The sequence below is a fragment of the Bos javanicus genome, chromosome 3, assembly GCF_032452875.1.
Source record: "Bos javanicus breed banteng chromosome 3, ARS-OSU_banteng_1.0, whole genome shotgun sequence".
Classification (NCBI taxonomy): Eukaryota; Metazoa; Chordata; class Mammalia; order Artiodactyla; family Bovidae; genus Bos; species Bos javanicus.
In genome coordinates this window covers 106,983,466-107,007,408 of record NC_083870.1, presented here as the reverse complement: position 1 = coordinate 107,007,408, position 23,943 = coordinate 106,983,466, and the positions used below count along the sequence as shown (strand labels likewise).

The 23,943-nt window shown below is 42.6% G+C and overlaps 1 protein-coding gene across 18 annotated transcripts in view; it reads left to right on the top strand.

The window, feature by feature from the left end:
• The window catches only part of MACF1 (microtubule actin crosslinking factor 1), a 340,889-nt gene that overhangs the window by 174,699 nt on the left and 142,247 nt on the right, over positions 1 to 23,943 (top strand). For all 18 annotated transcript variants that reach the window (XM_061412434.1, XM_061412419.1, XM_061412433.1 and 15 more), the window contains 19 exons: positions 6,872 to 7,038; positions 7,813 to 7,925; positions 8,025 to 8,131; positions 8,552 to 8,671; positions 8,810 to 8,905; positions 9,546 to 9,673; positions 9,764 to 9,857; positions 10,057 to 10,211; positions 10,903 to 11,179; positions 13,264 to 13,392; positions 14,074 to 14,151; positions 14,725 to 14,886; positions 16,081 to 16,185; positions 16,795 to 16,890; positions 18,101 to 18,226; positions 20,495 to 20,647; positions 22,625 to 22,779; positions 23,177 to 23,303; positions 23,690 to 23,873. In XM_061412434.1, the coding sequence (XP_061268418.1) occupies positions 6,872 to 7,038; positions 7,813 to 7,925; positions 8,025 to 8,131; positions 8,552 to 8,671; positions 8,810 to 8,905; positions 9,546 to 9,673; positions 9,764 to 9,857; positions 10,057 to 10,211; positions 10,903 to 11,179; positions 13,264 to 13,392; positions 14,074 to 14,151; positions 14,725 to 14,886; positions 16,081 to 16,185; positions 16,795 to 16,890; positions 18,101 to 18,226; positions 20,495 to 20,647; positions 22,625 to 22,779; positions 23,177 to 23,303; positions 23,690 to 23,873 (2,572 nt within the window). The remainder of the gene's footprint in view (positions 1 to 6,871; positions 7,039 to 7,812; positions 7,926 to 8,024; positions 8,132 to 8,551; positions 8,672 to 8,809; positions 8,906 to 9,545; positions 9,674 to 9,763; positions 9,858 to 10,056; positions 10,212 to 10,902; positions 11,180 to 13,263; positions 13,393 to 14,073; positions 14,152 to 14,724; positions 14,887 to 16,080; positions 16,186 to 16,794; positions 16,891 to 18,100; positions 18,227 to 20,494; positions 20,648 to 22,624; positions 22,780 to 23,176; positions 23,304 to 23,689; positions 23,874 to 23,943) is intronic.

Genomic DNA, 23,943 nt, shown 5'->3' with positions numbered 1-23,943 from the left:
CATGCTGCATAGCCCATGGGATCTTAGTTCCCCAATCAGGGATCAAATAGCACCTCCTTCAGTGGGAGTATGGAATCTTACCCACTGGACCATGAGGGACGTCCTGAAAACTTTCAAAACATCACCCACATCACTTATAAAAGAACACACACAAGCAAGTGATCACATTATGGAAATCATAAATAGCAATAGAATGAATGGGAAAAAACCAGTATTACACAAATGGATTCTTGTGGCTAGGGATGAAATGTATAAGGACAGCGTGGATTCAGGCAAGTGCTGCTGTATCTCAGAAATCTTAGAAAGGAATGTAGATGATGTTTTCTTGAAAATGCACCCTAATAGTAGCTTTATTATTTTTTGAAGTACCTTTATGTATGAAAAAGACTGTGTAAGGATGCCTGTGAAGACTCTGAATAACATGATTTTATGAAATGTAAAGGCAAAAATAAGCATGGATACTAAATGCATTAGAAATGCTGCTCATTTTTAAACCTGAAGTGTAGTTGGTTTACATTGTGTTGGTTTCTGGTATATAGTGAAGTGACTCATATATATCTTCTTTTTTTACTTTCTTTTCCATTATGGTTTATTACAAAATATTAAATATAGTTCCCTATGTTATGTGGTAGAACCTTGTTTGTCTATTTTATATATAGTTGCTTGTATCTGCTAATCCCAAGCTCCTAATTTATCCCCTCCTTCCGCTTTGATAACTGTAAGTTTGTTTCCTATGTCTGTGAATCTGTTTCTGTTTTGTAAATAAGTGGATTATTTTAAATATGAGTATATGTGTAAATAAGTTTCTAAAAGTTTATGTATTCATGGGGCCACAGAGCTTTCCTTTCTCCAGTTCTCTCTTCCATCTGTCTATTGTCATTTGGGGAGATTTGGGACTGCCTACTGTTTGGAGTAGGCTTATTTTAGCCAGAGATACGGCATGTCTCAACTGAGTTCTTTCAGAGCAAGCATGTCTGGTTTTCAGTTTCCCCTTTTTCATCTGGCTAACTTCTACTCAGATCTTAAATTTCAGCGAAGATGTTGTCTTGTCGCCTCTGTCAAGCTCCTTGGTGCTGCTGGTTTGCGTTACTTGCTTACCTCTGTCACAGCATTGATCTCTCGGCTTGGCGTCGTCTTCCCCACTAAATTGTTTGAGCTTGAGGCCCAAGGTTGTGCTTTTGTCTTGAGATACCAAGAACTTGAACACAGCTCCTAGGACATAATCTTTGCTCAAGAAGTCACAGCAGAATGAGTACATGGCGTTTGACTTTTTTTGTTCTTCTCCCTCCTCCTGACGTATGGTGTCTGCCATAGTGTGAAGCACAGATGAGACGCTGTTCAGTAAATTCTTGTTGATTTGCGTGTGTGTTAGTCTCTCAGTCATGTCCAGCTCTTTGCAACCCCATGGACTGTAGCACGTCAGGCTTCTCTGTCCATGGAATTTTCCAGGTAAGGAAACTGGAAAAGGTTGCCATTTCCTTCTCCAGGGGATCTTCATGACCCAGGGATCAAACCCAGGTCTCCCACATTGCAGGCAGATTCTTTACTGTCTTGTTAGGAGCGTATTCAGTTGCTAGACATGCTTCAGAGAAGGAATTAATCAAGCTGTGGGAAGTGTGTGTTGAAAGAGAATTCAGGTAGATGAGCTTAGTCTCTGAGGTGGTCACGAGACTGTCCCCTTTTCCCAAATGGTTCCTTTTAAACATCCAGATGAAGGAGAAAGCTCCCTGGCTCTGAAGCTAGAATTCTCCATTTGGGAGATGAAGGTAAAAGCTTCTACATAGCTCAGAGGACAGCACTGCAATCACATGTAATACGTGAAGAGATGGACAAAAGCCAAATTTAATCACTGAGATGATTATGATGATAATCCCATTTTTCTCATCCAGCTCACAATCTAGGAAGGCCCTAATCCAAACAGGGTATTTTTCCTTTCCCTGAGGGATCTAAACATTTCCCTGTCTCATTATAGCTGTGTGGAAAATCTGAAGTACAGCTGTTCATTGAACTGTTTCCAATACAATATACAAAGATAGTGTGATTGGCAGACAGGAGATGCCATCAGAGATACTGACTGTGATATTGTGAATATACAGTATCAGTTGACTAACTGGAATTGCTTTTTAGGGTCAAGAACCCAGATACTCACATTTCATTTTGCTTATTCAAATTCTGTCCCTTTTCATATCAACAAATCTATTTCCTGTTCCCAGCAATATTTTGCTTTGATGTGTATGTGAAACAGTACAGTGGAAGAACTGGGCTATGACAGGAATGTTGTGGAGGAGCACTGGCAGGGAAATGGCACTGGTGAGAGGCTGTTTACACTGGACTCTCAGGATGATGGCTTGGGCAACATGATCCATTATTGGGTACTTAGCTTGTTTGATGATACACTATACATTATTTGCTAAGTAAGTTTGCTGTCAAAAAAGTAATGTGTCTCATGATTCTAAGTAGGTCTTATCCCCAAATATATTTTATTTGTTTATTTTTATTGTTTATTACTGGGCTTCCCTGATGGCTCAGATGGTAAAGAATCTGCCTGCAATGCAGGAAACCCAGGTTCGATTCCTGGGACAGAAAGATCCCCTGAGAAGGATATGGCAACCCACTCTGGTATTCTTACCCAGAGAAAGCCCATGGGCAGAGGAGCCTGGCTGGCTACAGTCCGTGGCATCTCAAAGAGTTGGACATGACTGAGTGACTCATATACACATTGTTTATTAACCAAATGATTATTAATTAAAACACTTTAATTGTCCATTATATGATTAGCACAACACTAGGTGCAGTGGGTGATAATACGGAACAGCCCTGATCACTGAGTCTCAGATCTGGAGGTTATTTCTTCCACAGTATCCAGGCTTCTGCTGGGACATATTCTGTGTTAGGGAGCTCTCCTTCCTAGCGGCTGCTGTGATTTTCAGTCGTTCTGGTAGTTCAGATGTAGTATCTGGACCTCGGGAAGCCTGCTTTCAGGGAGATATTAGATAATGTGCTGTGCTTAGTCGCTCAGTCGTGTCTGACTCTTTGAGACCCCATGGACTGTAGCCCACCAGGCTCCTCTGTCCATGGAGATTCTCGAGACAAGGATATTGGAATGGGTTACCATGTCCTCCTCCAGGGGATCCGCCCAACCCAGGGATTGAACCCAGGTCTCCCGCATTGCAGATGGTTTCTTTATCAGCTGAGCTACCAGGGAAGCGTATATTAGATAATAAAAACATATTAAATAATAGCCAGTGATACAAGATAACATTTAAGTGATAATATAGATTATCAGTGCTGTGGGAGTTAGGCCAGCAATAACTGAAGGAAGACCCCCATTTATTCAAGGAAGAGAGAGGGAACACTTATTTGTTGAATTTAGCCGTTTGTTTGGGCTAGGTACATCACTGTATAATCCTAAAAAGGTAATAGGTGTGATTCCCACTTTACAGATGTCATAAACCGAGGTCCAATTTACAGTTGGTGAAATTGAGATTCAGACCTAGGCCTGTGTGGAATCAAAGGCATGTACTTTTCTCCTCTCTCAAGACTGCCATCTCTAAAGTAGGTCCTGTGCTAGATTTTGGAGGTTTCTTAAAATAACTTTTCTCCTAAATATAAAAATATACATAATGTAGAAAACTTGGGAAATATAAAAATCATCTATAATGCTATCACTTAGATAGAACTATGATTACTAATTTGGTGTATATACATATACATGCATGTATCTATCATATTATGTGTATATATGACTGTTACTTAACTATATATTTTTAATGTATTATTATTTTTTGTATTATTTTATTTTATAACTATATATTATAGTTATAAACTATATATTTTTAATATATATTAACATATTTATATATATGACTGTTACTTAACTATATATTTTTAATGTAAAATCACTATTATTATTTATTTTTTGTTTGTATTTTATTATTTTGTTTGTATTTTTCTTTTTTGTTTTTTAGTCTTAAAATTTTTTTTCTTTAGTTTATTGGTCGCACCATGTGGCATGCAGGATCTTGGTTCCCTGACCAGGGATCAAACCCGTGCCCCCTGCATTGGGAGCTCAGTGTCTTAACCACTAGACCAACAGGGAAGCACCCTTCTTTTTCTTTTTACAAAACATGGTGGTTTATTTTCCTGTCACTAACATTTTCTAAAGCATACCTTTTTTCCCCATAAGTAGGATTTTTGTATTGGTAATAAAATCAGCAAACTTTATATAGTAAAAATATCTGAGTCTTTTTACTCTGGAGGAAGACTTAGCAAAGGCCACCAGTTTATTTGACAACACGTTTTTTATTTTACTTCATCTCATTAATTTACTTTTTCCTCGTCAATTACTACTTTTTTTTTTTAAACTAAAGCATACCTTTTTAAGTGCTATAAAGAATTCTGCCTTGTGTATGTGTTGTAATTTGTGACCGATCAATTCCTCATTAGAGTTTGAGCTCTTTGTAACATTTTGCTGTAAAATATTTATCATATTTTGATAAGCATTTGAAAAAATTCCAGCCTTATTGAAGTATAATCGACAAAACTGTGACATATTTACAGTGTACATCATGGTGATTTGATATTCAGACAAATGTTGTGCTTTACAGATACTGTTTTTTGTTTTTTTTTTTTTTTACAAACTGAAGGTTTGTGGTGGCCATGCATTGAGCAAGACTGCTGGTATCATTTTTCCAATAACATTTGCTTACCTCGTGTCTCTGTTCCAGATTTTGTTGATTTTTATATTTCAAACCCTTCATAAGCAAAAAGATTACAATTTGCTGAAAGCTCAGATCATAGCATTTTTTAGCAATAAAGTATTTTTTTAATTAAGGTGTAAAAAACAATTTAATTGTTTTTTAAGACATATGCTATTGCGCATGTAATATAGTATAAACACAACTTTTATGTATACCTGGAACCAAAAATGCGTGTGACTCACTTTATTGTGATTGCTATCTCCTCTGTTGCTGTGGCCTGGAACCAAACCTGCAGCGTGTGCTTATGTGCCTGTATGTGTATACTGAGAAAGGCTTCCCACCATCTAGTTAACTGACATCCATCACCTCACATTTGTGTGTGTGTGTGTGTGTGTGTGTGTGTGTATGTGTGTGAGAACATGTAAGTTCTATTCACTTTTCAAATTTCAGTTATACAATACAGTATTTTCCCCTGTAGACACCTGTGTTTCACATTAGATCCTCAGGCCTTAAATTCAGCTTACAGCTAAAGGTTTGTACCCTTTTTCTATCTTCTTCCTATTTCTCCCACCCCACAGGCAACCACTGTGCTATACTTTCTGTTTCTATGGCTTTGATATATTTTTTTTAGATTCCACATTTAAAGTGACATCATGCAATATTTGTCTTTGGCTTATTTTGCTTAACATAATACCTTCACGTTTCTCCATGTTGTCACAAATGGCAGGTTTCCTTTTTCATACGTGATAGTATTTTATTGTATATAACACATCTTTATCCATCTGTCTGTTGAGGAACACTTAGGTTGTTCCTCTGTCTTGGCTATTGTGAATAATGTTGCAGTGAACATGGGAGTGCTGATAACCTCTTCAGTATCCTGTTTTCATTTCCCTTGGATGTATCCCTGACTTCCCTGATAGCTCAGTTTTTAAAGAATTTGCCTGCAATGCAGGAGACCCTGGTTCGATTCCTGGTTTGGGAAGATCCACTGGAGAAGGGATAGGCTACCCACTCCAGTATTCTTGGGCTTCCCTGATGGCTCAGATGGTAAAGAATCTGCCTGCAATGAGGGAGACCTGGGTTCAATCCCTGTGTTGGGAAGATCCCCTGGAGAAGGGAAAGGCTACTCACTCCAAATATTCTGGCCTGGAGAATTCCATGGACTCTATAGTCCATGGGGTCGAAAAGAGTCAGACACGACTGAGTGACTTTGACTTTCACTGGATTTATACCCAGAAGTAAGACTGCTGGATCATAGGGCAGTTCTGTTTTGAACCACTATACTGTTTTCCAGAATGATTGTACCAATTTATATTCCCACCATGAGTGCACAGGATTCCCTTTGCAGCACATTTTCACCCACACTTGTTACCTTGTTTGAACGCTTGTTTCCTTGTTTCTGATGACCGCCCTTCTAGTAGGTGTGGGGTGAGAGCTCACTGTGGTGTTACTTTGCGTTTCCCTAGTGAGCAGTGGTGTTGACTACCTTTTCATGCACCTTTTGTATGTTTTCCTTAGAGAAATGTCCCGTCGGATCTTCTGTGCAGTTTTAAATTGGGTTGTTTGGTTCTTTGCTATGGAATTCTGTGGGTCCATGTTTTAGAGGTTAATCTTTCATCAGGTATAGGATTTATGAATGCTTTCTTCCATCCTATAGGTTGCCTCTTCATTTTGCTGATGGTCCCCTTGGCTGTCCCCCTTGCTGTCTTTTAGTTTGATGTAGTCCCAGTTGTTTGTTTTTCTTTGTTTTCTTTTGGTCTTGATAAACATTTGTGTATAAATTTTTTTGCACATTTCTCTGATAACTTTCTATCAAATATATGTCTATTTTAAGACTTATTTAAAAACTGCCCTTCAGAGGCAACTTATGCCCTTTATACTCCCACTAGTGGCAATATCATGAGAATGCCCAATTTTAGATATTCTCTCCAATGCTGACCAGTATCATTAAAAAATAAAAACTCTCCTAATTTGACAGGTGAAAAAAATGACCTCTCATAGCTTTAATTTGCATTTCTTTGACTACCAGACAGAATGAGTATATGTTGGGAGTTTTCATCTGAAGTGATACCAGCCTTGGATCTCCTTCTAAGAGTCATCATGTATGAAGAGAAGGTTAAAAGGCTCCATCTTATTTATCTTAAATTATTTCATGTCCTATCTTTTGACAGATCTCTGACATCTACATTAGTGGAGAATCAGGGGACATGTCAGCTAAGGAGAAACTGCTCCTGTGGACCCAGAAGGTGACAGCTGGTTACACAGGAATCAAATGCACCAACTTTTCCTCCTGCTGGAGTGATGGGAAGATGTTCAATGCGCTTATTCACCGATACAGGTAAATACAGCGGCGCCTTGGGGGCCTGGAGAGGCTGCTTCTCATCTCTTTCTTGTAATTAGCTATAATGCCACATTTCCTCTCAGCTGACAATCCAGGCTCTGATTCATTTTTTTTATTTAAAAAAGGAATATGTACTGAACTCCTGCTCTTCTAAGCACTGGGCTCATATAGAAGTGAAGAAAGCAGCTAAATTCTTCCCCTCATAGAGATTACTTTTCAATGGGGAAAATAGGCAATAAACACAGAAGTGTGTGCTGTCTTACAGGGGTGAGGGCAGTGGAGGGAAGACAGTGATGGGGGTTGTGGTGTTTTGGGCAGGGTGGTCAGCGGTGGCCTCTCTGATGAGGATGTTGGAGCAGAGTCATGGATGAGGAGTGGGCCATGCCGGCCTCCAGGGTCAGCGTGATTCACTTGGAGGAAATAACAATTAGTTATTGTGGGAATTTGCTTGGAGTGGGTGAGGAAAATAGGAATTTTGAATGACAAAAATCAATATTATTGTACTCCTAGTGGTCATAACCATGCATTGGGAAAATTGATACCTTTCCCTTGAAATCCAGCAAACCTACTATCGTATAAGTTTAGAATTAGGGAGCCCTGGGTTCCTGGAATGTGATTAACAAGGTGACTAGTGCTCCTCTAAACCTCTTGCTTTCTCTCTAACTCATCCAGTATTTTTCAGCTTTGAGTACTTTTAAGAGGGTTTCTTTGTATGAATTCCCATGTGCTTGTAGCTAGGGGCATTTCATATGTCTCGGTGGACTTTTGCAGACCTGATCTGGTAGATATGGAGAGGGTACAGATCCAGAGCAACCGAGAGAATCTGGAACAGGCATTCGAAGTAGCGGAAAGACTAGGGGTCACCCGGTTACTGGATGCAGAAGGTGAGAGCTGACTGGAATTCCGGTGTTTGACATACATTCATTATTTCTTCCCCAGTGGGTTCCGTTGTTCTAACAGATTTCTTGCCCTTTGTCTGTCAGATGTGGATGTGCCATCTCCAGATGAGAAGTCTGTAATCACTTATGTGTCTTCAATTTATGATGCCTTCCCTAAAGTCCCCGAGGGTGGAGAAGGGATCAGTGCTACGGTAAAAGAACATTTTCCCAAAATACCTTCTGGCTGTGATTGCTTTGGGTGGAGTGTGTTGATTAGACTGTGTTTCTACAGCACTCAGTGTGTGCATAGCACTTTGGTACAGAGCAGACTGAATCCATATCGTCTTTATACATGGCTGTTGTCCTTGGTCCATGGGAATGAATGTAGAGAGCGCTAATTTTGTAGCGTCCAGCATAGGCTATTCTAGGTGTCAGGAAATTGAATCCCATCTTGAGAGTCCTTGAGGAGCTTTGAAACTGGGACTCTGAGTGTTAAACTGAGCGGCTGTGTCTGTGTCAGTAATTAAAGGAAAGGGCTTTACATGGTTGGGGGTGGCCTGAGATACTTTCTCCTGAGCTTGGCTTGCACACTGCTAATCAGGGCGTGTGTGGTGTCTCCCTTTTGGCAATAGGAAGTGGACGCCAGGTGGCAAGAATACCAAAGCCGAGTGGACTCCCTCATTCCCTGGATCAAACAGCACACAATACTGATGTCAGATAAATCCTTTCCCCAGAACCCTGTTGAACTAAAGGTAAAGTTATGGACTTAAATCATTTTTCATAAATTCACCCTGGGGAGTAAGTCTCAGAGCTTGTTGCTGCTGGCTTCTGGGTGAGATGGTATGAAAACTGGGATGTTTGTGTTCATTCACCAAATATTAATTTTGTAGGCACTTTATAATCAATACATACACTTCAAAGAAACAGAAATTCTGGCCAAGGAGAGAGAAAAAGGAAGAATCGAGGAACTATATAAATTATTAGAGGTAAGGAAGCTTATCCTTTGCTGAGACCGGGGGTTTGCTGGCAGGCCGTTTGTTACCTTGTTCCCTGCATCTTCTTCCAAACCTTCGTTAATAGCAATATTCTCAGGGTGACAAATCAAGCGTCACTCTCAGGCTGCTCCTGAGAGTTTACAGTGAAGAGGAAGTATCTGCCGTCACTGTTCTTCAAAGGGCCTATTGGACAGTGGCACACATTCATTCAGAAATCTGGAGTTTTATGGATGTTTTCCTATTTCTCAGGGGAAGACTAATTCTTTCTCTCAGATAGAAAGAAAGAAAAGAGGTTTCCCTTCACATTTTGATTCCTAGAGAATTTGAAGTTGCGGAGACGGGCATTTCCACAGTGGGGTTAGAGAAGACAGGAGGATTTATGGAAAATGTGTAAGAAATGGAAGGATTTCAAGCAAGTGGCCCTGTTTTAGAGGTGATTTTTTTGTTCTCACCTGAAGGTGAAGTACTGCTAAAATATTCACTTGTCATCTCTTATTAGACAGTGGGAAAAATTGCTGAATGGCTGGGCAAAGAAGCAGGAAGTGATGGACGAGGCATAAATTAAAACCGGGGCCTGAGGGCATGGCTGTGTTTTTGGACTAAAAGAGTATCTCTGTTTTTTTTTTTTAAGGTATGGATTGAATTTGGCCGAATTAAACTGCCTCAAGGTTATCACCCTAATGATGTGGAAGAAGAGTGGGGAAAACTCATCATTGAGATGCTGGAGCGAGAGAAATCACTTCGGCCAGCTGTAGAGAGGTGGGTCCAGAGTCTGGAGGGGATCTGGCATCACTTACTGGGCCGCTTTGAGCTCTGCCCTTGACTCTGGTTTTCACCTTATTATTTTAGGCTGGAATTGCTGCTACAGATTGCAAACAAAATCCAGAATGGTGCTTTGAACTGTGAAGAAAAACTGACACTAGCTAAAAATACACTGCAGGCTGTAAGTCTTGACTGTTTCATCTCACATGTTCATGTCACATGTTTTCTACTCCTCATCCTGTGCTGTAATGGTTAACGTCAACAGTTGAGGGATCCAGCTTCGTTTGTCTTGGAATTGCAGTGGACCCCTTGGCTCCCTGGGTCCAAGTGGGTGAGAGCAGAGGGAGCTATCCCCCTCTCACTCTCCCTTTCTCTCTCAGGATGCTGCTCACCTGGAGTCAGGGCAGCCAGTGCAGTGTGAGTCAGATGTCATCATGTACATTCAGGAGTGTGAAGGTCTCATCAGACAGCTGCAGGTGGATCTCCAAATCCTACGAGATGAGAACTACTACCAGCTAGAAGAGCTGGCTTTTAGGTGAGCAACATGGGACTCAAACAGAGGGCCTGATCACTACTGGTTCTCAGATATTATATTAAGAGTCGGCACTGAATCTTACAGCCTGGACGTTAGAGATCAGTGTCTCAGTAGGGATGCTACAGGTATTTGAGGCAGGAAAATTCTCATGGTAGAAGCAGGTTTCCTTTATTTGAGGCCCTGCCCACTAAGTACCTGAAGGATTCCCTAATGTTTGTGTATGGCATCTTATAATATCCCCACATATTTCAGAGGGACCTGCAGCACTGTGGTACCACATCTGCTTTAGAACTACTGGAGCGATTCAATGTAAATTTTCATAGAGGAGGAACCCAACGCATATGGAGGGGATGAGGATCTATGGACACACCTGAGACTAACAGCTACATCTTTTGACCCCTTAGTTCATGGTTTATTCTGTTGTATCATCCAGGAGTTGTAAACACTGGTTTTGATTTGCTTCCCTCCAGGTAACACTGTAACTTGGCACTGGCCTCAAGGATGACTCTGAACCACGAAGATGTACATAACACCACCTTGCATTCACAGAACACTTTTTCTTTTTAAAAACAGTTTCCCTAAGATGATCTCATCTATATTTTTACCTCATCCTTGTCAAATGTATAGGGAAATTTTTATCTCAAAAAGCACATTATAAATTTAATGTCTTCTTTCTCTTCTTCCATCTCAGGGTCATGCGTCTGCAGGATGAGCTGGTCACGTTGCGTCTAGAGTGCACGAACTTGTACCGGAAGGGCCACTTCACTTCCCTTGAATTGGTTCCACCCTCTACTTTAACCACTACTCATCTGAAAGCAGAACCCTTGACCAAAGTAACCCATTCTTCTTCTACCTCCTGGTTCCGAAAGCCTATGACTCGGGTCGAACTTGTGTCTATCTCCTCCTCTGAAGATGAAGGAAATCTTCGATTTGTGTATGAACTACTGTCTTGGGTAGAAGAAATGCAGGTGGGTGTACATTCCAAATACTTATGCAGCACACTGAGGTTCCTTGAACTCAGCAATTATCTAAGAGGGTCGGGTTGCTCTGTGTCCCTTGTATCAGTTCAGTTCAGTCGCTCAGTCGTGTCCGACTCTTTGCGACCCCATGAATCGCAGCACGCCAGGCCTCCCTGTCCATCACCAACTCCCGGAGTTCACTCAGACTCACGTCCATCGAGTCCGTGATGCCATCCAGCCATCTCATCCTCTGTCGTCCCCTTCTCCTCCTGCCCCCAATCCCTCCCAGCATCAGAGTCTTTTCCAATGAGTCAACTCTTCGCATGAGGTGGCCAAAGTACTGGAGTTTCAGCTTTAGCATCATTCCTTCCAAAGAACACCCAGGACCGATCTCCTTTAGAATGGACTGGTTGGATCTCCTTGCAGTCCAAGGGACTCTCAAGAGTCTTCTCCAACACCACAGTTCAAAAGCATTAATTCTTCAGCGCTTAGCTTTCTTCACAGTCCAACTCTCACATCCATACATGACCACTGGAAAAACCATAGCCTTGACTAGATAGACCTTTGTTGGCAAAGTAACGTCTCTGCTTTTGAATATGCTATCTAGGTTGGTCATAACTTTTCTTACAAGGAGTAAGCAAGCGTCTTTTAATTTCATGGCTGCAGTCACCATCTGCAGTGATTTTGAAGCCCCCAAAAATAAAGTCTGACACTATTTCCGCTGTTTCCCCATCTATTTCCCATGAAGTGATGGGACCAGATGCCATGATCTTCGTTTTCTGAATGTTGAGCTTTAAGCCAACTTTTTCACTCTCCTCTTTCACTTTCATCAAGAGGCTTTTTAGTTCCTCTTCACTTTGTGCCATAAGGGTGGTGTCATCTGCATATCTGAGGTTATTGATATTTCTCCCGGCAATCTTGATTCCAGCTTGTGCTTTTTCCAGTCCAGCGTTTCTCATGATGTACTCTGCATATAAATTAAATAAGCAGGGTCCCTTGTATAGATTGCCTTAATTATCATTGCTGCCTAGCTCCCAAGCCCCCTTCTCTATTAAATTTTGAAAGAATAAGATAAGTTCAAATCATCAAAATCCCATCTTAAATGCATGAAAGTGAAAGTGAAGTCACTCAGTCATGTCTGACTCTTTGCGACCCACGGACTGTAGCCTACCAGGCTCCTCTGTCCATGGGATTTTCCAGGCAAGAATACTGGAGTGGGTTGCCATTTCCTTCTCCAGGGCATCTTCCTGACCCAGGGATTGAACCTGGGTCTCCTGCATTGTAGGCAGATGCTTTACTGTCTGAGCCACCAGGGAAGGCTTAAATGCATAGGCTTTTCTAATTTGAAGCCCTTCATGGAGCTCTTCCCTTCAGCTGACTGTGCTCTCTGTGGGAGCTGGTGGGAGAAGTTGCCAAGTCTATAAACCCCAGTTATCTCTTCTCAAATTCCCTCATTGCAGAGAAGCTGCTGCCTCACTGTTGTTTTTGTATCAGCTCTGAAGTGTATGCAAGACACAGTTCTAAGGGGCAGTATTCACATGTATTCTAGGGTAACAGTTCAAGTTCGACACTGTCCTCTTACCTCTAACCCTTTTGTTTTCTATGAAATTCTCCCCATCTTCTGATGACAGATTCCCCTGTACCAAAAAATAAACTCAAAGACAAGTTCTTTTACAATTACCTTCAATTAGCCAATAGTTGATGACATGAATGGAGCTTAGTATTTATGGATATTTATTTCTTATCTCCATTCTGATTGTGAAATGAAGAGACTCCGTAAAGGGAAATGCCTAAACTGTAAAGTTAAGCCTTTCAGCCTATGGGGACACCTTTCTTGTTGGTAAATTCAGGGATGTATTCCCATCATGCAGCAGCAAAGGGCTGCCATTGCTGCTTCTAGGGATGGGGTTTATCCTCCAGCTCCTTGAGGGTACATCATAACGTACTTGCCTGTAAGAGGCCAAGATGGAGATGGTTTAGATGTCCTTTTTGCCAGTCCCCTCTCCACAGCCACATCATCCAAACTGATGCTGACAGTTTTCATTTTCTGCCAACTTAGCAATAAATTATATTCCTAATTTCTTTTTTCCCAGATGAAACTGGAGCGGGCAGAGTGGGGCAGTGACCTGCCTAGTGTGGAGCTGCAGCTGGAAGCACAGCAGCACATCCATGCCAGTGTGGAAGAACTGGGCTCAAGTGTCAAAGAGGCCAGGCTGTATGAGGTGGGAGGCATTCGGAATCCGTTACGGGCAGCGGGGTGGCTGTGCGATGGAGCAGTATACAGTGTAGCTGTCCCGTACCTGAAACTTGACCACAAGTCCCTTTTGCACATGAAGTATCTCTTGCTTTTTTGAAATAACTTTGTGGGAAAGGTGTTTTTTACAAACCCCTTTTTACCAAAAAGAGTAGTGATACTGAAAGCTAAGGTCAAAATTAGTAAGTAGCGAATGCAGTTTCCAAACTCAGGCCCTTGGATCCAAAAATGTATGCTCTTTCCACTGCCCATCTACCTACAGTAGAGAACTGGTAAGCAAAACTGTTTCCTCAGTCTCTCCTCTCCCTCACTCTTTTGTGTTCTCCCATTTTAAATTTCAAGTCCCCTCTTCCACAAAGCATCTAACTAGTTTGAGGAGTCAGCAGGCATAGTTTCGCTTAGAAACCTCCCAGAATCGCTGGCAGCAGAAGACCATGAGGTCTGCGCGGCGTCTTCCTCTGCTAGGCCGTCCACACCAGCGCTGCTCCGAGCCGTCAGTCTCAGCCAGGGATGCCCCGTCCAACTGCTGACTCTCAGAGTGACTAATCTCTGTCTGTGTGCAGACGTAATATTTACATAGTTGAAATTATACCATAGATATAGTTTACTTTTTCTCTAATATATTTTTATCTCATTCTTTTCTTATCAGGGAAAAATGTCCCAAAATTTCCATACCAGTTATGTTGAAACTCTTGGAAAGCTGGAGACACAGTATTGTAAATTGAAGGTGAGTTTTGACTAACTCTGTTTTGTTCTATTCATGGAGCATGTGGTTCCCTAATTCAGAAGGCTCTTGGTTTGGGCCCATTTTGGTTTTCTATTTATTAGGTTATATTGTTTCCTGTGCAGTTGTTCATATGCATCATCACATTTTTCTCAGTTTTCTTCCTGGGTTAGAAACCAGAGCCCCAGAAAGTTTGAAGTAGAGCTTATCATAGTTATTATGCTTCACCAAAGCAGTGACCATCAAAACTCAAAGTTTGAGATTGACAGGACAGAGACCCCTCTTCTGTTTGGTCTTCATTCTTGTATTCAAGATTGTGCAGAGTAGGACCGGCCCAGGATCATTCTTTATCCACGAAGCCCCACACAGGCCTGGCATGTTCTCACTTCCAGCCAGGATTGACACGGGAGTCCTGTACCAGACTAGTACTAAATTTAAAACTGAGGAGAAACACCCAGAGATTTAAAAAGCAAAGCTAAATTCATTTCCTCAGCTATTCTTTGCTTTGATGTCAAATGTGCTGTATTCTATAGATGAAAGGCTGACATGTAACCTTGTAATCCATCCTTTGTCTAGGAGACTTCTAGCTTCCGGATGAGGCACCTTCAGAGCCTGCATAAATTTGTCTCGAGAGCTACAGCTGAGTTGATCTGGTTGAATGAGAAGGAGGAGGAGGAACTAGCATATGACTGGAGTGACAACAATCCCAATATCTCGGCCAAGAAAAATTACTTCTCTGTGAGTCTAGCACAACAGACCCGTCATATTTGGGAACAGCAGCGGAAGGAGCCAGAGGGGCTGGTCTGAGAGCCTGGGTTTCGGGATTTGCATTTTGCTAAATAGAATGGGGACCCTGCTTAATATATCTGTTCCTGTGAGAAAGTGTACATGGAGAGAGGGGAAATCAAGCTCTAGGATGAATTTATTTGGAATGTAGTTAGAAAGGCAGTGTCTAGGGTGACAGGAGCAGCAGTCTGCAAATTGAATCATTTTAGAAGCAATTTAACTTTGTGGTCAAGGTTATAGACTTTGGAATGAGATAGACCTTAAGTGAAATTCTTATTCCTCTGCTTGTTAGCTCTGTGACCTTGGTAGGCCATTTACTCTCCCTGGACCTCTGTAAAATGGGATAATAGTGACACTTCAAAGGGTTGTGTAAAAGGCTAAGTAACATTTAGCAAGCGAATATAGTACAAGGCTTAATATTGTTTAACTGAGGTGTATTCTTGGCTTCTTATACATTCTGAATTCTCTGAAGTACGATTCTTCTCAAGTAAAGGAGAAACGATACTGTAATACAGTAAATAATCGATAAGAAGGAAACTTAGGCTATGATAGAGACATAAGGAAAGTGCTCAGAGAGCATCGGGGAGAAAAGGTCAAATCTGATAGCAGGGATCAGTACCCAGTGGCACAGAAGAGCCTCTAAACTGGGGCCTAAGTGTTAGCAGGACCTAGAGCCAGTCAGCTGTGTGGGTCAGGTGCTGTGTCAGTGGGCGTGGACGCGAACCCTCCCCTCCAGCCTCGTTCCCTCCAGCACCACAGAAGAGCTCGCCTCTAAACTGGGGCCTAAGTGTTAACAGGACCTAGAGCCTGCCGGTCAGCTGTGTGGGTCAGGCGCTGTGTCAGTGGGCGCGGACGAGAAACCTCCCTTCCAGCCTCGTTCCCTCCTATCTTGCCTTCAGCCTCTCCTGTGTTCCCCTGCTTACTCACATCTGGCTCAGGTCCCATATCTGTTGTGAGTCATTCTCCAGTGATTCCAGCATTTTTGCTCTTCTCTGAAATCCTCTAGCACATACCGTTCATGCATCTCATTTTGGCACTAACCCTGGGTTGCAGGCTCCTGTAAAGTAGGGTAGGGAACACAGCCCTTTCTTTATTTCTACTCCTTCCTAATAGCACCTATTGAATAAAGCTGAATTCAATTTTCAGGAGCTGACAATGGAACTAGAGGAGAAACAGGACGTGTTTCGGTCTCTACAAGATACAGCCGAGCTACTGTCCCTTGAGAACCACCCCGCCAAGCAGACTGTGGAGGTGCGTATGACTTGAGGGTGTGAGGGTCAAATGCACAGAGGTTGTAATTATACAAGTGTTCACATGAAAGACTTAGCTCTGCTGAGGGGCCTGGAGGAAGCATCAAGGATCATGCAGCTTAGGTCCTCTCCCTTTACACCCCAGCCCCCTAAAGACCGCAGAGAGTTGTGATAGTAGCCTAACAAGGACACTGAGAAACACCAGAGGCGATGTCAACTCCTGACTTCATGGGCAAACTGACCTGAACCATATTTTTTCACAGAACTGTCTAGACATATCCTGCCTCTTGGGTGTGGTGCCTGTGGCCAGGGAAGAGGCAGTGGAGGCAGCAGAGGGATTGACTTAGGCCTGGGGTTTGCTGCCCCCATCATTTAGTTGCAACTGAGTGTAGAAGAGGCCTTTTCTGTGTAACATCTTTTAACAAAACCATGTTGGATAAAAGACAGGCCTCTCTTTTGTGGGGAGCTTTGAGCTCATGCCAGCCAAGTATCTCATGTATCCTCTGTGGGCCTCTGGCACTAGCGGAAGTGTAGATGGACGAGTGCATGGCACACATGTGGCAGGTCTGTTAAACCCCTGCCCTTCTGTCTGTGCGCCTGGTCGTTGCAGGCTTACAGCGCCGCTGTCCAGTCCCAGTTGCAGTGGATGAAGCAGCTGTGCTTGTGTGTTGAGCAGCACCTGAAAGAGAATACTGCTTATTTTCAGGTACCTGGGCTGTGTGTGTGTGTGTGTGTGCGCGCGCGCGTGTGTGTATGTGTGTGTGTGTGTGCGCGTGCGCACACGCGCGCACGAGCATCAGAAAGGATGGCTCTGTTTTCATCAGAGGGGATACCTTTTTTCATTCAGGCAAGAGGCTGTAAGTGTGATTCCCTGTGCTGGCGTGTGCCTGCAAGCATGCCACGGGACGGGCGAGGTTAAAAACATGTCTGTGTCGGTGAACCTTTACTGTACAAACCACGGCCCCAGGAGACTCTGGGTTGGTGGTTTGGGCTAGGCTCAGCTGAAGATTGTTTTCTCATCTTGCCTGGGTGACGCATGGCTGCAGGCAGTCGGCAGGCAGGCTGGGGGCCGGTTGGTCCTGGATTGTGTCACTCCCGTGTCAGACAGTAGACTGGGGTGGCAAGTCAGTATGCAAGTCTCTAGCATCCAGTAAGCTGTCCTACTGGATCCTTTGTAAAATTTTTTTCTGCCTGTTTTTGATTTTCCTGGAGGCTCAAGTGGCACATGACAGTTAATAAAATGACTTCAGAGGTGGAGGGTAGCAGGGAAACAAAAAGTCCACTGGTGTGGGAAAGAGTAGCTATGTTCCACAAGCAGCCAGAGAAAGTGTGTCCCGGTGCACAAGGTCTTTTTTCTGCTGTGACATGTATTAATGTGCCATTGGCTAAAGCAAGCCCAGCTTGGGGAGGGCTTTGCTGGGGGATAAAAATAGATCCACCTCCTGATGGAAGGGGCTGTAAAATATCAGAACCATTTTTTTTTTTTTCTTCATCAATCTATCATCACATCAAGAACATACTGCTTGTTTTCTGGTGAGGGTGGAAGGAGGAAATAAGCCATTATCTCTGTTTGGATTTGCTTCTAATTAAATAAGCTTCCTGATCATTTTGTAATCATATCAGTAAATTGAAACACGTGATCCCTCAACCTCTAGGCTTTTCATGAAATAGACCTTACAGTCAAGTGCTGTCACTAGCCAGCACACAAGAGAAGGAGCAGTGGTTTCTGAAGGGTGAAGCAGACTAACTCTTGTATTGCATTCAGTGGGCTTTGTGGCAGCCAGCCCTGCTGTTTCCCTGGCGTGGCCTTTGTGATCCAGGACTGTCTAATCAGCCGGCACAGTGGGGTGGTTCTTTCTCCATCTTGGTATCATGATGCACTGAGCACCAGGTACCCTTCCCTCTTATCCCCGCAGTTCTTCAGTGATGCTCGAGACCTGGAGTCATTCTTGAGGAACCTCCAAGATTCCATCAAACGGAAGTATTCCTCCGACCACAGCACCAGCTTATCCCGCCTGGAGGACCTGCTGCAGGACTCCATGGTGGGTGTTGCATCAGTGGGATGACTGCTTCTGGGAAGCAGAGTAAACCCTGTCAGCTGCTGCTGTTCATATCCTTGAAAGCGCCAGGGCTGCGGGTCATCACTGTAAAGTTTTGCTCACATTTGATTGGAGTTTAGTCAATGTGGTTCTCTTTCTCTTTTCTTAAAGAAGGTGCTAATAGGAGTCCTTGGGGTATGCTCTTGAAGTAAGGGCCTGGCCATGTGCCCCTGAGCCACATGGTGGTCATCACTGTTTCTTTGCGTTGTTCCTGTTTTAATGCACTAGTTGGAGCCAAAGATGGGGTGTAGAGCATGAAAAATAGGGTTGATGGGATTAGCTGACACCAAATTCTTTTTCACTCTCTCGTGCAAAGAGAATTAAAATACCAATGAACTAGACCTAAGCCAATTTTTTCCTGCATATATTATATAGTTGACAAGATGGGGCTCAAACTACATCTCAAATTAAGATGGAAATATATATTTAATATGGAAATTACTTTTCCTTTGTGAGAAGCCAAGGGGAGTCTAACATTTCAGTAACAAGTTATAAGTAAGAGAACCATTATAACCCCAAACAGTGTCATTTTCTTCTTTTTTTTTTTTTTTTGCGTGGGTGATACTGGGGAATTTTTGAATATTAATTGATTGAAAAAAAATGCTTTCAGGTACTGTAAAGCTATGAATGAATTTAGGCTCAGTGGTTTCACCTGAGCAAAGAATTTGTGAACTGAATTAATTTGGAATGAAGGGTAAAGACCTGACTTTTCCGATGTCTCTAGAATGTCTCTTGGAGGCACATCAAGTATGAAGGAGGAATATAATAATCCTTGGCTATTATCTCCTCCCTCCCACAGAGTACCTTCCTGTCGTAGGGTAACTCCTCTGCAGGTGTTGTCCTATCTCCTCTTCTCGAGGGTCGCTGCTCTGCTCCCTCCTCTCCAGGTCAGGGGCATCGAGTTGGCGGCGTCATCGGGGCATGGAGTCACCTGGGTCTGCTCCGCAGCTTGTCCGTCAGGTTCGGGAGCATCTGTCATGGCTTCTGGTTCTTTTCAGACCTTGTACCACGCTGAGCGTTTGGTCTCTGGAGCTTGAGATGTTTGGCTGTGGGTTAGACAGAAATTGACATCTTTATTGCAAGGAAACTGAAATGGGTAGACCAGCTCTCAAGAATGGAACAATGTGGCTGTCTCCCTGACATATTCCATTCCTCTCTCTTAACTAATAAGTTAAAGTTGTATTTCTTCCAATCATGCTCCCGGGGACAGGCACAGGTAGTTTGTTTAAGCATTTCTTTTTCTCTACTTGCATATTCTTAATTCTTTAATGGCATTTCTTAACATTATTAACTCTTTACCCTCATCACATCTACTTCCATCCCAAGAAAGCCCTCTTCTAGGGACTTTTTAATACGTCAAAATGATCTCGAAACATCCTGGCTAATAGATAAAAGCTATCTTTTATTCTCTAATGGAATTGGTAGTAGATTGCTACCAATTTTGTTGACAAGAAGTTCATTAGTTTTTAAGAAAATTGGGTTTGCAGAGACTTGAGAGTTTCAATTTTGCATGAGATCTCTTTCAAATCTATCAAATTTATGTAAATATACCCCAGCAAGACTCCAAAAGGTAAACCCTAAATTGTTTCTCACAGTACCTTCACCAACAACTTTGATTTATAGGTTGTTGGTTGAAGAGCTAAGATCTTTCTCTAGAAAGTTTGATTCAATCTAAGAAAGTAAAATATTTCTAATAGAGCTTGGGAGATAACATTATTTAAAAAAAGAAAAAAATTAAAAGAGCATAACTCTAACTTCTCCTAAGTGGAGAGGCAAGAGCTGGCTTCTGTCAGTGAGAAACTGAATAATAATAATAATAATAACAACCACAACCTAGTTATTATCATTGTTTTTAACTTCCATGTTCTCTGAACCTTATTTGGCAAAATCCTTTGTTAGCTGTATTTGGCAGCTAGAAATTCTTATTTTGTTTTATTTATTTATTATTTGCTTTTGCATGTGGCTTTATGGTTCATTGAAAACTGCACAGGGAGAAAGCTGCAAAATTTGAGTATAAATGCACTTGGTAGCAGACAGAAGCATCCTCTCCTGTCGTCTTTATCCCTGTGTTTCTAAGATGGCTCCACCAAGGATCCCTGCTTAACCGAGAAGTGACGTTCTCAGAGGGAGTGGAGCACTCAGTTTTCTTTGTTGGCTCAGTCTCCCGAGGAGCAGCATTAATGTCTCTTCGGTTTTCTTCTCATTTTGTAGGATGAAAAGGAGCAGCTTATACAATCCAAGAGTTCCGTTGCCAGTCTTGTTGGGAGATCAAAATCCGTTGTTCAGCTAAAACCACGCAGTCCTGACCACATGCTAAAGAGCACCATATCCGTGAAAGCCATCTGTGACTACAGGCAGATTGAGGTGAGGAGGTGGGGAGGGTACCTCCTGCTCCAAAGGGAGACAAGGGACAAGGGAAGCCTTCAGTTAGGGTTATGATAATAAGGAAAGATCAGATGATAAGAGTTCTGTTGTTAGAACTTAAACATGCTCAAATCTATCATTAAAAGCATAAGCCTCAACTCTACAATCTTGACCTGCTCCCTGCCTCAGTAACTGACATCATTATCTATCCAGTTGCCTAAGCGTGGCTAGAAATGGGGCTTTTTAGCATCCTAGAGAGACCATGACTCCTCTCCTCTTTTCCTACAGCTGCTACCACGTCAGCGTTTGTAAAGAAACCCCTCACTGTGCTTCCCAGGTGGCGCAGTGGTAAAGGACTGGCCTGCCAGTGCAGGAGACATGGGTTCAATCCCTGGGTTCAGAAGATCCCCTGGAGTAGGAGATGGCAGCCCACTCCAGTATTCTTGCCTGGAAAATCCCATGGACAGAGGAGCCTGGCAGCTACAATCCATGAGATCACAAAGAGTCAGACACAACTTGAGGGCACACATACACACACACACACAAATATCCCTCAAGTATTCTTCTTTCTATCCCTGCTGCTTCTACCTAAATCAGACCCACTTGGATTATTGCATCAGCCTCCCATTCAATGTATTCTTTATCCTACCACCAGCATGATCTTAAACAAAAAAAAAAAATCACTCCCCTGCCTAAGTCCTACAACAATTCTCCATTTGTTCTTCTTCATTTTATTTTTTAAGATTTTTTTTTTCACACATGGGCCACTTTTAAAGTCTTTATTGAATTTGTTGCAGTATTTTTTCTGTTTCGTGTTTTGGTTTTTTGGCTACAAGGCATGTGGCATCTTAGCTCCAGTCCTGACCAGGGATTGAACCTGCACTCCCTGCGTTGGAAGACTAAGTCTTAACTAACCACTGGAACACCAGGGAAGTTGCCCCATTTCTTTTCAAAAAGTCTGAATTCCTTAATGTGGCTTCAGAGTCTTGAATAATCTCTTTACCCTGCTAACGAAGAGCGGGTTTTTGCCTTCCTTGCATTCCCTGGTAAACTGAGTTTGTCACACAGTTTTGTAACCAAGTAGCATATCAGAGAAGGCAGTGGCACCCTACTCCAGTACTCTTGCCTGGAGAATCCCATGGACGGAGGGCCTGGTGGGCTGTAGTCCACGGGGTCGCTAAGAGTCGGACACGACTGAGCGACTTCACTTTCACTTTTTACTTTCATGCATTGGAGAAGGAAATGGCAACCCACTCCAGTGTTCTTGCCTGGAGAATCCCAGGGACGGGGAGCCTGGTGGGCTGCCGTCTATGGGGTCGCACAGAGTCGGACACGACTGGAGTGACTTAGCAGCAGCAGCAGCAGCACATCAGAATATGTGGGATATGTATCTCTAGTGGCCTAGCATACTTCCAAGCACATAGTAGGCTCAATAAATATGTGTTATAATACCAAAGAACAAATGACCTCTTCCTGTGCTTTTATCTCAATATTTGTCTATAAATTAGTCAGAAACCAATAATACTGGTTACCTGTCTCCCAAGAGAAAGAGCTGATGATTTCAAACGCTTAAACAATTCAGGGATTTGAGTGGGGTGACAGGAAGGGAGGATATGGAAGTATCACAAAAGCAAAGTTGTATTATATCCCTTTAATTTTTACCGTGTTCATTGTGGATACAGAGAGATTACTCGTGGAGCTCCTACAGTCTCCATATAACTGTCATACCTGAGTTACTCGACATGTAACAGGCATTTAATAAACACTTGCTTCATTTATTTCTTTCATGTTGCAACCATCCCTGGGTTGTATATTTATACACATTATCTTTTTGTCAAAATCAGAAACTTTCCCTAGGTGATAAAGATCTCCAAAATGATTTTTCCTTAAGGATTTCATAGCCTTGGGATCAGGCACCAGGTAATAATAGGTCATTTGTTTATCCATTAGCAATAACTTGTAAATTTGTCTTTTCAGATAACTATTTGCAAGAATGATGAGTGTGTATTGGAAGATAACTCACAGAGGACCAAGTGGAAAGTGATCAGCCCCACAGGGAACGAGGCAATGGTGCCGTCAGTCTGCTTCCTCATCCCCCCACCCAATAAGGATGCCATGGAGACAGCCAGCAGGTACTGGCTCAGCTGCCACCCTGAGCTTCCCCACCTCTGCCCTTTGCGGGTGAACTGATGGAGGGATGAATCTGTGTTTGCTTTCTAAGCATTGTTGTAATTTTTCAAAAATTTCAAATGGAGTTATTTTGTCTCTATTTTGTCTGTCATTGCTTTTCTGCTCTGACTTCTCATAATTATATTATCAGTATATTCAGGTAACATTTATGATATTGCTAAATATGTGCTTGAGAATATCAATTAGTTTAGGTCTAAAGATCCTGTGTTGTTAGTATTTGACCTGTTGTCTTTCTCTGCTCAGCTCTGCTGAGGCAATCACCTTTTTTTCCCTTAGAAGGTCTCTAGGGTGGACCTCAGGCCTTAGAAAAGCTATAGCCAGGTTTTGTGTTGTTTGTAGGGTGGAGCAATCTTATCAGAAGGTGATGGCCCTTTGGCATCAACTACATGTCAACACCAAAAGCCTTATCTCCTGGAACTATCTGAGGAAGGACCTTGACCTTGTAAAGACCTGGAATCTGGAAAAGGTAATTATGGAAGCTTTAACCCAGGCTTATAGCCTATTGGCAAGTTTTATCTTTTCAGCAGGACTCCTACTCACCCAATTAGTGGGAAATGAAGTCAGGGATACTGTTGCAGGGTTAGGAGCTTGAGGATCTTAGAAACTAAAACCTTTTGGATAAATGTGCGGAATGGGGAATGCTGGTGAATTTGGCCATCATTAACGTTTGCATCTGAGAGGGCACGGAGTGCTTCTGAGATGCTAGTAATGTCCTGCTTCTTGATCCGAATGCTGATTTCATGGACACATTCAATTTGTGAAAAAATCAACGTGTTTATAAATATGGTTTGTGCACTATTTTGTATTACATTTCCATTCCATTGAAATGTCCACTGTTTATTTTCTCTGCAGCTCCGCTCCTCAGCACCTGGGGAGTACCACCAGGTTATGAAGAATCTGCAGGCCCACTACGAAGACTTTCTGCAGGAGAGTCGTGACTCGGCCCTCTTCTCAGTGGCTGACCGTCTTCGCTTGGAAGAGGAGGTGGAGGCGTGTAAAACCCATTTCCAGCACCTGATGAAGTCCATGGAGAATGGTGTGTGCCTTGGGAAGAGGGAGAGGAAAGGTGGAATGAGAGCCCTGAAAGGTGCTGCTCGACCCTTCAG